The sequence below is a fragment of the Erigeron canadensis genome, chromosome 6, assembly GCF_010389155.1.
Source record: "Erigeron canadensis isolate Cc75 chromosome 6, C_canadensis_v1, whole genome shotgun sequence".
In the NCBI taxonomy this organism is placed as follows: Eukaryota; Viridiplantae; Streptophyta; class Magnoliopsida; order Asterales; family Asteraceae; genus Erigeron; species Erigeron canadensis.
The window spans coordinates 35979148-35992700 of NC_057766.1; the positions used below are offsets into that span (position 1 = coordinate 35979148).

The 13553-nt window shown below is 33.8% G+C and overlaps 3 protein-coding genes across 3 annotated transcripts; 2 read left to right on the forward strand and 1 right to left on the reverse strand.

The window, feature by feature from the left end:
- Positions 1-1302: 1302 nt before the first annotated feature.
- On the reverse strand, positions 1303-1954 carry LOC122605275 (histone H3.2). The gene has a single exon (XM_043778184.1). The coding sequence runs from the start codon at positions 1877-1879 to the stop codon at positions 1469-1471; it is 411 nt and encodes a 136-aa protein (XP_043634119.1). The 5' UTR covers positions 1880-1954; the 3' UTR covers positions 1303-1468.
- A 3360-nt stretch (positions 1955-5314) lies between these two features.
- Positions 5315-10608, forward strand: LOC122604797. The gene is made up of 18 exons (XM_043777663.1): positions 5315-5406; positions 5475-5571; positions 5700-5780; positions 5894-5928; positions 6657-6690; positions 6938-7022; positions 7540-7631; positions 7798-7872; positions 8309-8397; positions 8604-8730; positions 8845-8934; positions 9047-9112; positions 9224-9315; positions 9440-9505; positions 9681-9750; positions 9961-10049; positions 10120-10240; positions 10330-10608. Exons 1-18 carry the CDS (start codon positions 5357-5359, stop codon positions 10405-10407), a joined length of 1437 nt encoding a protein of 478 aa, XP_043633598.1. The 5' UTR covers positions 5315-5356; the 3' UTR covers positions 10408-10608.
- A 588-nt stretch (positions 10609-11196) lies between these two features.
- On the forward strand, positions 11197-13025 carry LOC122605414 (UDP-glycosyltransferase 92A1). The gene has a single exon (XM_043778362.1). It carries the CDS (start codon positions 11289-11291, stop codon positions 12735-12737), a length of 1449 nt encoding a protein of 482 aa, XP_043634297.1. The 5' UTR covers positions 11197-11288; the 3' UTR covers positions 12738-13025.
- Positions 13026-13553: the final 528 nt, after the last annotated feature.

The following is a 13553-nucleotide window of genomic DNA, read 5'->3' on the forward strand; positions in this document are numbered from 1 at the left end:
ATGGTTGTTCAAGGCTACAAGCATATAAATATGACATACACGGATCAAAATCTCTTAAGACCAGAAGAGTAGAATGTTTACATTAACTTGAATGATAATTATTTAGACATTTCAATAGAAACTTTGTGTATGTGCTGTGTTGTTACAAGTTTGGGAAAGCTAATGTACAACTGCCTTCTATATAAAGTTGTAGTTATCCTTCATACCACTAAAATTGCAAGTCAGATTTTTTTTAGCTGATTGGTTTGCCCATGTGACAGGTTTACTCGTTTGACCCATTTGATTATTCTAATATGTGGTTATGTTGCAAACTTGCAATGAAAAAAATATTTGGAAAGAAACAAAGAAAGTACTTATAGTTAGTTAACTAATATAAATTTACTCCAGAATGTATTGCACGGAAAATATAATACTCGTATTAGAGAATGACAAAGGTTCAAGGTTATAGTATCAAGACATGTATAATGCAATACTCGTAGTATAATTGGTATTCTTATTTTTACATGATTTTCATTATACATTCAAATTTATGATTTATAGTTTCATCAAAATGTGAACTTGTATTATGGAGTATTAATTCATGGTGCTATTTTTTGTGCCTGATTCTATTTAGATTTGTTTTTACTTTCACATGGATCACTCACCAGTCATCACAGCCTTTTGCTGGAAGCTAGTGCTCTCAAAAACAATACCAGTACACGTCACAAGAAAAAAAAAAATAGCTGAACGAATGTTGAAATGATACCCTTTTCTTTTAAACAATAAACTTTAGAGCTTTTAACAGATGTGAATACCTCTCAATGTTTAATCCATTTTTCACTAACAAGAATTTTAATCACTTTTTTCCTCTCACCGTTTATAATTTATACACATTCTTCCTTTCCATTCAACCCATTAACCACTTCATTGTAATCAAAAAGCATTTCCGTTGAGATGTGATTTCAAAGAAAAATTCTCGATGTTTAACCCATTTTTTATTAACATGAATTTTTAATCACTTTTTACCTATCTCACCTTTAACATCTCCTATATATATATAACATTTTAACCCATTCCATTTTGTAACTAAAAGCATTTCAGTTGAGATGTGATTTCAATTTCAAAGGTAAGCAGCATGAGTGTATGTTAGCTTTCTTATATTTTAGACCAGTTTTCCAATATTTACAAATTGTTGTATCCAGATCTGCATACTAAAGAGGGCTACCATTCAATTATTACTTTCTCTGCCATAGTTTAACCAATTTGTGTTTGGCATCAAATTTATGGATTCTAATCCCAAAATTTATTCATAACAATATCACATTTCAGATAAAAATCAGTTGAACTTCAATAACAGGAATTAACATATCTGAACATATCAAACTTCATTTTACCAACCAGATCATTTGTTCACATCATACCATTAACCCTTACACAGATCTAATCACCACTAAACAAAACAAAAACATACTTAACAGACACCCTAACCCTAAGCTCTTTCACCACGGATTCTACGAGCAAGCTGCATATCCTTAGGCATGATAGTGACTCGCTTAGCATGAATCGCACACAGATTCGTGTCTTCAAACAGTCCAACCAGATACGCCTCAGAGGCTTCCTGAAGAGCGGCAACAGCAGAGCTCTGGAAACGGAGATCTGTTTTGAAATCCTGAGCGATTTCCCTCACAAGCCTCTGAAAAGGAAGCTTCCTGATGAGAAGCTCGGTGCTCTTTTGGTACTTCCTGATTTCACGGAGAGCGACGGTTCCAGGCCTGAATCTGTGTGGCTTCTTGACTCCGCCGGTTGCGGGTGCGGATTTCCTGGCGGCCTTTGTTGCCAGCTGCTTCCTTGGTGCCTTTCCTCCTGTTGACTTACGAGCAGTTTGCTTTGTTCGTGCCATTAGAAAAAAATTGAAAAATCAGAGAGAGAGAGAGGGAGAATGAAAGAGAGAATGTGAGATTTGAAATATTTGTGATTTGAGATGGCGGTTGTTTGGGGTTTTATATAGATGGATGATGATGAGTTTTTAATTTTTTAGAAGGGAGGGAAACTGTGGAAATTTTTTGGAGGTTGAATGTGTGTTTGTTTCTATTCACGTGAACCGTTGGATTATCTTCAAATGGACGATCAGGATTATAATACGACGCGGATTGTGATCCGGATGACATCTTTTCCACCAATGATAGCTTTCAATCTGTATATTTAACTTCTTTTTTTATTTTAATTTTAAAAGGATACGAGTAGATTTTAACTTCCCTGTGTTTTTTTAGTAGCTAACTCTTCTGGTTTAACACGTGTCATATGATGCCTCCATGCTTATAATATGGGATCGATTAACATTCTACCGAACGCATTTGATTCACTTAATGTTTTTAAAAAAAATAAAATCAAATAAATTAAAATCTGAATGAATGAAATTTGATATAATGTTTTTGATTTTTCGAAAAATCAAGTAACGAAGTAGATGAAATTCCTTCCCTCATCCCAAAGAATAGAGATTTCATCACATGATAGAATGTTTACAATCCAACGGAATGAGATTCTCTATCTCTGAACAACTGAACAACCAAACGTACTAAGGAATGAAATCCAATTTCAATTCCATTAAATTCTGTGAACCAAACGCGATCTAAATATTCTAAACTAGTTTTTTTACCCTTATCAAACGAACAATGCTATAGTTACTAACAAATTGCAAACAAAAGTTTTACAAACTCATGTTTCACCACTAGAATAAAAGGAGAGAGAAAAATAAAAGAGAAAAAAAATTGTTTTGATTGGTCCATCTCATTTGACAAGTCATTTTGTAAATTATTGTTTGTAATTTGTTAGTAGCTTTAGCATTTCTCCTGTCAAATATATGAGAGATCTAAGTAAGTTTAATGTAACCCAATTTTGTGTCTAGTTGGTCATGTACAAGGGAGTCGGTTTAGATTGCGGTTATTCCATACTTTGAGAATCGAAACAAGTGAATTTTCATTTGAAAACTAATTTTTTTGTGAAAACTAAAAAACTGGTGAAAACACACCGTTATCTGAATTTAACACAATGCGTTTGTGTTTTTATTGTGTAATCAAAAAACACATTGTGTTAAATTTTAAATCACAATGTGTATTTGATAGCGCGTGAAAATAAGAAAATGTTCAAACACAATGTGACATGAACTTAATACATTGTGTTAAATTCAGATCACAGTGTGTTTTGGCTAGTTTTCTATAAAATTTTAGTTTTTAAATAATCACAACCCTAAAAAAAATGTGAAACTCAAACTCTCAATACCTAAAAATGTTTATCGTGAGTTTGAAGGAATTTTCATTTCCAGATTTTCAAGTAATAAAAATTTGCAATAGGGGGTTTAAAATGTAAATCTATTTTAAGAGGAAAATATTTAATATGGGTCCGATTTTGATAATGCACGTTATTTATCATTGACGAATAATTTATAAACTAAAAAAAATCCTTCAGATAGGAAAAGGAAGAAACCGTTGATGTCGAAGTCCCAATTAGGGTAATGGAGGGAACCCTAGCCTCGGTATCACAATTGGATATCCATCGACCCACCCCGTATGAGCCATATGATGCCGGTAAAATACCTCCATCCTAATCCCCACATGATATGGGCACCCCGAAGGATCGAACCCGCATATTTAAACTTCACATATGAGTTTAGGCTTCATTGGTAACGGGTACCTTAAAGAAATTATTTTTTGTCCCAAACGGGGATCGAACCTGAGACCTTAAGGTCACCAGGTGTTTGCCTTACCACTAGGCTAGTTCCTTGTTGGTCAAAGTCCCAATTATGTACGTAGTGTCGTCTTAAAAGTTTGTATTTGTTTATTAATATCTTTATCTTTACTAATATCTGAAACAAACTCTTTTGTCAACTTGATTATATCTTTAAAATATAAAAAAATGTGTTTAATAAAACTAGTGTCAGGCACGTTCAATGGATGGGTAGTCTCAAAATATTTTATTAACTTGAAAATTTTCTAGGTGAATAACCACTTAATTGGTCAAAAAACTTCTAAAATTTTCAGCCCACTCACTATTGATCGAGCCATGTATGGTCGTGCCGTGCAAATAGCAAAAAAAAAAGAAGAAAAAACATGAAAAAATCCTGTAAGTTCTCTTATAAAGTTTCTATGTATTATTAATAATGTATCTGTCGTTGAAACATAGTTTGCTTTTATATTAAACTGTATACTAATCGATAAAAATAAACATATATTAATAATTAAAAAATAAAGAAGTTGCATTGCGTACGAAGATCAAGTACTAATTATTGTTGGGTAAGTTTTTTGCTTCATAAATCTCTATATATATTCTTAGTAAATTGATTTTTGATTACAACTTTTGACGTTCTTTTAGTTAAAGTTAGTTCAATAGTGTTTTTCTTATGCAAGGAAAAGCTAGCGAGCAAACAATAATTTCTTTTGGTTTTTATCAAATATCAACGAATTAAAATTTTATGCAGTAATGGTATGATTCGAGCAACCATCAATATGACCAATATCACGACTTAATCAATACGAAAGTTAAAAAAGAAACATATGAAAATTAACTCCATATAAATATTGATTTGAGTTTACTTTTTTTTTTCCAGCTTTTTGTTAAATAAAAAGATAAACAAAAAAGTGTACATTATATAATTTGAAAATATATACCAATTCATCAACAAATACCATCTCGAACGTTTTGATTTTTTCCGGGTTGTTCCACTTCATAACAGTCCATACATGCACAACACGAAGTCGTAGTTGATGGTTAACATGTGTTAGCTTACGATCTTCAAGATGAACTGATGTGGTCTTATTTTTTCGTCGTTGAAATAATGGACAACAAATTAAATTAAAAGAGAAAACAATAACATAAGAATTTAATATTAAATAATAATACTGATTAAATATAAAAAAATATATATACATAACCATTATGGTAGTCGATCGTAGTTCTCTTTTTTGGCCATAGGTTTTTTTTTTGGGTTGTGAATATGTGAGGTTTTTCTCTTGGTGGTATATAGATAAAATAATAATAGTAATAATAATAATGATTTTTTTATAAAATTTTTTCATTAAAGGTCAACCTTTTATTAAATAAATATTAAAAGATAAAGAATTAATAAAGAGACTACTAGCCAACTAGGCTAAAAGAGAGAGATTAAGGATGTAAAATATACCCACCTATTTTAGTTAGATTATGAATATAGCACTAAACCAATGACTAAAAAAAGTTTAAAAACAAACAAAATAAATAAATAAATAAAACCGCGTACCAGAGTATTTAATATTTTATTATTAGTATTACTCCTATTTTATCCTCTCATTGAAGCGCGGGAAATCACTCACTTTACAAACCCCCAAATTCAATTTAATCCGGCATGGAAAAGTATGCTGTTCCGGTACCTCCGATCGGCAGAAACCCTAAGCGGTAATTTAACTACTTCCAATCTTATCAATTAATTACTATTTCATTTCACAAAATATAACGAATTCCAGGTCGCAATGGAAAAGGAGTCTGATTCAGTTGACCGGAAAATTTGACCGGAATTACATTCACGACGTCTCTCCGCTTCTAATGCAATCCTATTCTGAGGTACATCTCCATCAACTGTATATCTATCTTATTTATTTATATATTGAGAATGAAATAATGTTATATTAGATTACTAGATAAATGACTAGCTAACCCTAATTTGGTTTTGTTATAATTTGGATTGATAGATTAGGGCGTTTCCTCACACATATTATCACCGCGAATCACCGTGTTCTACACATGTTGACTCACTATATACCGTTCCTATGGTTAGTATGCTTTCAATTTTACTGTCACATTTTTTCTTTTTATACTATAATTTTTCGGTTTTAGGGAGTATAATCTGCCAGGGGAATTTTTAGATAACAGTATTGTTTTGCAGATGCGTGGGATGCACCTTGAAACTATGCCCGCTAGGTAATGTTGTGTGAATGACTGAATGTTTGCCATTTTGGATTTACAAGAAACGTTTACGTGGTTGCTTATAATATCGGTGACTGGGGAAACAGTGAATGACGAGTCATGGTGGTATAGAGGGGGACCTCCCGGGGGGTGGGAGTGGGGGTTGGGGATGATGTGTCAATTTTTAAAATTTGGACAGGGGAAAAGCATTGTGACGTTTTCTTATTGGCATTACTTACTCATAGAGTGGGGTGATGGTTTTGCTTGAAATAATAGCATAAACTGATAAGAAAAATGAGATGAAGACTTGTGACAGTTTCTGGGTGGGTTTGTCTTCCTGTGCATCACCGTTGTAGAGAATCTGATGCATAACCGCCTATAATTTGATTCACAGCTGCCACACGTTGCCCTCTCATTTCCATTTTACCATCAGATTTGCTTTACAATGACCAATCCTGTACACATACGCTGAGGCATTTATATGTGCTGCATTTAACTTGATGACAAATCAAAAAGTATGTAAGCAAATTCATATTAGGTGGAATAATCTTTTTGACAACAATCGCTACTTTACTTATGGATAAGAAAGTGATCTTCTAGATTAAAAACTTCATTTTATTTGTGTTTAATTTTAATAATGAATTTTGGTAGCTGGAGTTATATTAATTCTTTTGTCATTCTCTTTTGTTCAATTTCAAAGTACTGATAAACTTTTTTTTTTTAATAATAAAATTTTAATATAGGTTGGGTGTATCTTCTTTGGAATTTGACACAGAGGTAAACTCTCTTCATTGCTTGAAAGTATATAGCATGTATGAGTATATATTGCATCGACATCACTATAATTTTCTAGCAGTTAGCTAATGATCAATTTTACGTTTTCATATCGTTCATATCTAGATAGAAAAGTTTAACTCCTTTTCTGATTTTCAGGTCTCATTTCAGCTTCTTTTCTAGCTTTAGGACAATGAGATTAGCTCTTAGATCTAATGAGTTTTACAGAGTATTTATTATCTTGTTTCAGGGAATCTATTTGGTATCAGTGACAAGATCAGGGTGCTTAACAGTGCATGGATTTGAATCTCTATACTCTCAGAGTAATCAATCTGGTAAGCTCATGAAATTAGGTCTATGAGCTGCTTTTTTTTCTTCCCAGTAACTGACTAATTGTTGTGTTTGACTTAATCCACGGGTCCCAAGTCCATTGCCAAACAAGCAGTTCCCTAAAGGGAGAGTTTTGAACCTTGGCCCTATCAGGATGTATCTCATACCTGACAAAACCCACATATAAGTCACAAGGGTTCCTTTATGAAACCAATTCGTGATAAGATTAACCCATCAAGCTTATATATAAGTATCAATGTTTTTCTATTGACACAGGGCTGAGTTTACACCAATAGGACCTCTGACTATTCGGTGAAAGTGTACTGACTGTTAATCGATTTGGTCACTAATTGTGGTTTGGTCAATGATCTCTGTCACATTTTGCACGTAGCACTTCGATAATAATAATTGGAGAATGAATCAAGTTTTAATATTACTCATAGTTTGCTTAGTTATAACAATTCTCATCTGTCTTATGTTTTCCAAGGGATTTTATGCTATATCCTTTCTGTCCTGTTACAGGCACTGAGGAAGATCTGACGAAACAGCTGCTGCACATCTCTATATTTACTGGTGCAAGTGCTGTATGCTGGAATCCAGCTAATCAGGATGAGGTGTGTTTTCTTCTCAAGGAAAGAGCCAAAATTGTTTTCAGTGTCCATGACCGCCAAAAGTTTTATCTTCTGTACTTCATTTGAATATGCAGTTGTAGGTCTTGCTATTATATCATATTATCGTTGTAAGTAATTTAGGTTAACATTTAACTTGCATACAATACAGGTCGCATGTACTTCCCTGAACACTAATGAAGTTCATATCTTTGACATTGGGTATATTTCTTCTGAACCGTCGGAGGTATGTTTTCTCTTTTGGTTCTCATTTGCTAATACAGTAATACTTCTTTAGCTAGTGACTTCTTCTATTGGTTCTCATACGTTTGTATATGATTCTGAATTTCTGTGATAAGTTTAACATATTTAATCATTAATTTACTGTTATGTTCTATAAAGCAACTACTTTGAAGTTAAAAGTAAATTATGAAATACATGGGTGATTGGTATTTTTAAACAAGCATGAATGATAGTATTTTCTGTTATTAAGTTGACTAACTCAAGGAATCTTTCCTGAGGAATGCGGGGAAAAATATGTGAAAAGAACATCACTGAACATGTTTGGGTAGTTATCACGGTACTTATTATAGATGACAATATCATCCTTGTCCTCACGGAGCAGTCTGCAGATATTATGAGAAGTTCCAGTAACTTCAGTTTGTCCTGTTTTCAATTTACAGATATTGAGAAAGCGGCCTACTGTCAGTGTTCATGGTAGTAATGTGCGCAAAGGTTTATCTGATATAGCCTTGTTTAATGACGACACAAGGTTTGTGATAGGAAGTACCTAATACTGATTAATGTTTAAGCTTCCAAAAGGTGTTGCTTGCCTTTTTGATTTTGTTTGCTTGCTGTTAAACTTTCCAAGTCTTATGCTTTCATACAATCAGGCTATATAAAGGCTGTGAGCCATGAGACGGTTCATGTTTGTGTATCAGAGTAGTGTAATTGGATGTGTCATGCTTTGTTGAATAGGGTAATTGCTTCAGATACATGTGGAACAATAAGTCTGTGGGACAGAAGAGTGAGTGATCTTCCACAAACTGGACTTACTACCAATGCAGATAGCGGGATTACCAGCATTCAACTAGATGGAGATCAAGTAAATAAATCTGACATTTAATCATATACATGCCAATATGCCATCTATGTATTTTTATAAAGTGTTCATGTCCTGACGTTTACTGAAAACTTATGTGGCACATATATTTGTCAGTGTGTAATTGGTGCTAGTAAGAGTGGTTTTATTTATGTTTGGGATCTACGTGGTGGACGATCATCAGCTGCTTTTCAAAGTCACAAGGAGGTGCCCTTTCTGTTTTTATAAATTTTTAGAGTAATCTACTATATAAATAGCCAAAGTTGATTTAAGAAGATTTTGGTCAATAATAAACGGTCTCCCCTGCCCCCTCTTACAGGTATGCTCTTCTCCTCTAACATCAGTAAGGCTAGCATTTCTGCTGAATAAGATTGGACCTTTAAAGGTATGGCAGTTCATTATGAGGCCATAGTTTATTTATTTACTTTTGGGTTCTTTTTCAGCCTGTTAAGCTATTTAGGTTTTACATTATTTATTTCCATGTTGTATTCTGCAGGCACAATCAAATATACTACCGAAGGAAATACAGTCAATCAACATTAATCCATCTTGTAAACATCAGCTGGGCTTCCATCTCGACGATGGTTGGTAAGTCAGGATATGCATTCTTTTTTTTTTTTGTTTAAATATCTTTGATGCGTTTTCATTAATATGTATACTTTTTCATATTGAGGCTTAATGTCACTTATTTTGCTTGCTTTATGAAGTTTAGGTCTGGTGTTTTGGATATGCATAATTTCCAAGTGTCACATATTCATTGCCCTCCCCCACCTTGGCTGTGAGTCTTTCTTTCTCATATTCCGTCACTTGATGAATTCTATTTTTTTAGTTTTTTTAAATATTATCTCTTAGAAGTTCCTTTAGATTATCTTTTTCTGAAATTATCCATGGTGTGTCCTTACTCCCTGAAGTAGTGTATTTCGTAAGATATACCATGTTTTTTTTTTTGAAAGTAGGGGTGACTCAGATATTGTAACGGCTTTACTACCCACGAGGAAACCATCATGGCTACCTCAACAATCGGTAAGAAATATATTATTTGTTATCATTAGATACTATCTGTTCACTTTTGTTAAATATTTCACTCTTCAATCCTTTAGCTTCATGACAACTTATTTATGGATGATGGGGTTCCCTCTAAAGTTCATGTCTTCAATTAAAAGAAGGGATCTTAATTTAATTTGGTGATAATTGGGAAAAACATGCTTATCTTGTATATGTATGTACGTGCAGATCTATGCAGTTGGTTCTACTTCAAGCAATGGGCTGCACCTTTTAGATTTCAATCCGAACACCAACTCTCCATGCCATGTAGATTACGAGTAAGAAACTTCACATGATTTTGCTTTTCTAATACAGCTTAAGATGAAAACGGGTCTTTCATTGCTGCAGTGAGTCAAAGATTCCAGAGGAACCCTTTCGGCATAAACGAAACATATTTGTACCATCAAATGAACACGTTACTGCTTGTGTCACTCACCCCCTTGATGGCACCATTGTTGGTGGAACCGTTGTGCGTATGCTTGGATTTATATATTACTCTATTGCTCTTCTAGTAGCTGTGACCTTGATGGCTAATGTTAGCGATGGTGTTTGTTTTAGGAAGCATCTTTAGTGATGATTTCTCAAAATCATGTTTGCAAGAATGAAGACGCTGCCGCTCTTGCTGAGAATCAGTGAAAGACAATAGACCCAGGAGCTGTAAATTGGCCAGTGTAAGGTTAATACAAACGTTATTTGCAACTTTTTCCTTTTAAGTTATAACTTTCTCTTGAATTATATTTAGTCCTTCAGTTAGGTGTTAAATTTAAGTTCATTTTTTTCTCTTAACCTTTTCTATTTTTGATTTTTTATATTTATAAAAAAATGGTAAATTCATTAGTGTGTGATATGGTACTTTAATAGTTGCATATTTCGATTAATACATTATTTTGAGACATGATAAAATGATACAATATTCACGAAGATAACAATTAAAATATAAACATTCAATACGTTATCATCATTCAAGTTATAAATCTTAGGTGTCAAATTTATGTTCAGATTATCTTTGCTTAACCTTTTGAGTTAAAATTTGGGCAGCACAATGCACAATGATAAAGAGATGATATATATATATATCTATATTAGTTTAAACTATAAAAAGTACCCGCACGGTGTGATGGTGGCGACGGCGGCGATTGGCGGCGGCGGTGAGTAGTATTGATATAAAAACGGTAGTGTAGTTATTTTAAGAATTAACGGTATATAGATATAACTAAAATAAAATATAGATATAGATAAATAACTAGATACTTTTGCTTTGACTGTAACCAGAGAAGAGAATTGAGTTGAATTAGTCAGCGTCTGAAGTCTGAACTTTCCAATGTGAAAAGAAAACAAAAGTCGTATGGTCTAAAAGTCAACAAAAAAAGTGAATAAATTATATTTTCTAGAAATAAGAAGCATATTCTCAACTCAACTAGCGTTTACTCCTACTAGATTTCTTCCTTCCATTTATATTCGTTCCCTTGTTCATCCTCCTCCCCTAATCAACATTCTTCTTCCAAATCAAAACCAAAATGACAAACAATAACAACATTGTCGTGTTTCCTTTCATGGCACAAGGCCATATCATCCCATTCTTATCTTTATCTCTTCAACTTGAACAAAAAGGCTACCAAATCACCTTTATAAACACCCCTCTCAACATTGCCAATCTCCGCCGCTCTCTTCCGCCTTCCTCCACCATCCGCCTTCTTGATATCCCATTCGACCCTGTGGACCACAACCTCCCTCCTCATTGTGAAAACACAGATTCTCTCCCTCCCAGTCGAATATTCGACCTCCTTGTGGCCTCTGCATCTCTCAGACCCGCCTTTAGAAACATTCTGAAAAACCTTGTAGACAATGAATGTCCACCATTTTGTGTAGTAGCTGACTTTTTCTTTGCGTGGTCAGCTGATGTCTCCCATGAGTTTGGAATCTTCCATGTCACTTTTAGTGGGGCAGGTGGGTTTGGGCTAGCTTGTTACTACTCTGCTTGGATCAATTTACCACATAAAAACTCTGTTTCTGGTGAGTTCACTTTGCCCGATTTTCAAGAGGCTGGTAAACTTCAAGTGTCCCAATTAACTCCAAGCCTAGTAGCAGCCACAGGAAATGACCCGTGGTCAGAATTTCAAAAAATTAACCTCCCATTATGGGGAAATGCTGATGGGTTCTTGTTTAACACGATAGAAAATCTTGATAAAGTTGGATTATCTTATTTTAGAAGAAAATTCGGGCGCCCTGTTTGGGCCATTGGCCCGATTGACTCACCTCTAACAGATACATCCCCAACCCGAAATACAGGATGGGAAACAGAAAAGTTGTTACACTTTCTTGATTCGAAACCAACCTCCTCTGTTTTATATATATCATTTGGGTCACAACACACAATCACTCCTTCACAAATGATGCAATTAGCAATTGCATTAGATAAAAGCAATAAAAGTTTCATATGGGTAGTCCGTCCTCCTCTGGGATTTGACATGAACACCGAGTTCAAAGCAGAGGAATGGCTGCCCGAAAACTTCAAGAAAAAAGCAGAGGAAGAAAACAGGGGCCTTGTAGTAGAGAAATGGGCACCCCAATTGGAGATATTGTCCCATAAATCTGTAGGAGGGTTTATGACTCATTGTGGGTGGAATTCGGTATTGGAAGCACTTAGTCGTGGAGTGCCACTGCTCGGGTGGCCAATGGCGGCCGAGCAGTTTTACAATGCGAAAATGATGGTGGAGATTGCAGGGGTGTGTGTTGAAGTGGCAAGAGGGGTTAGTTTTGAAGTCATGAGTGAGGATTTAAGAGTGAAGATTGAAGAAGTAATGAGTGAAGATGGAAAAGGAAAGGAAATGAGAAAAAAAGCATTTGACATCAAGACAATGATTGAGGAAGCAACAAGAGATGAAGATGGTTTCAAAGGTTCTTCTGTGAAAGCTATGCAAGATTTCCTTCAAGCTCCATTGTTGATTAAAAAACAACAAAAATAATAAATAACATTCATCATCAATCAATAATCTTTATCTGGTTAGTGATGCGGGATTTAAGTATTTATTACAATAAAATATTTTAATAATATAGCAAAATAGATTTGTTCAGTTTTTTTATAGTATATAAACACCCTGTTTTTGTTCAAGAATTATGGCAACATTATCTATATTTTGTTGGGATATATGTTTCAGCTAAAGTACTAATGTATGTATCGTTATAAAAGGGTTATTATCATTTTTGTGTGTAGATTTTAAAAAATATTACTGTATTAATGTTCTAATCTATCATAAATGAGTCAACAGTTGATAAGAAACTTGTATTAGCAGCAATATTACGTTAATATTTTCTTTTGAAAGAAGCTGACGGCAAACAATATAACTGATGCATTAAAAAATTCAACCCATTTTTAATTTGGTCATAAAAATACATCGCAATTATTTTTATGTTTCTTAATTAATGGAAGGTGTACACTTCACCATTCAAACTCAATTATATTGGGTCAAAGAACGAAAGTTTGAACCACTTGGAGGATTCTACTTTGCAATTGGATGTACATCATACGTTTCATTTTCAATGCCGTAGTTGAACTTTTTAGAGGTCAAGTCAACGATCTTCAGATTTATGAATGGTATGTGATCACTGTTCACTTTTGTAATATTTTAAGAAATTAACAAAAGTTTTAGATGACTGATGATATGTCCATATGGATAATAGGAAAAGGGTCATATAGGACACTGAGTTTTACTTATATGAGCAGTACTAACCATAAAATTCTTAAATTAATTTAACAAGCAACATAGGGAGAGATTCCATCA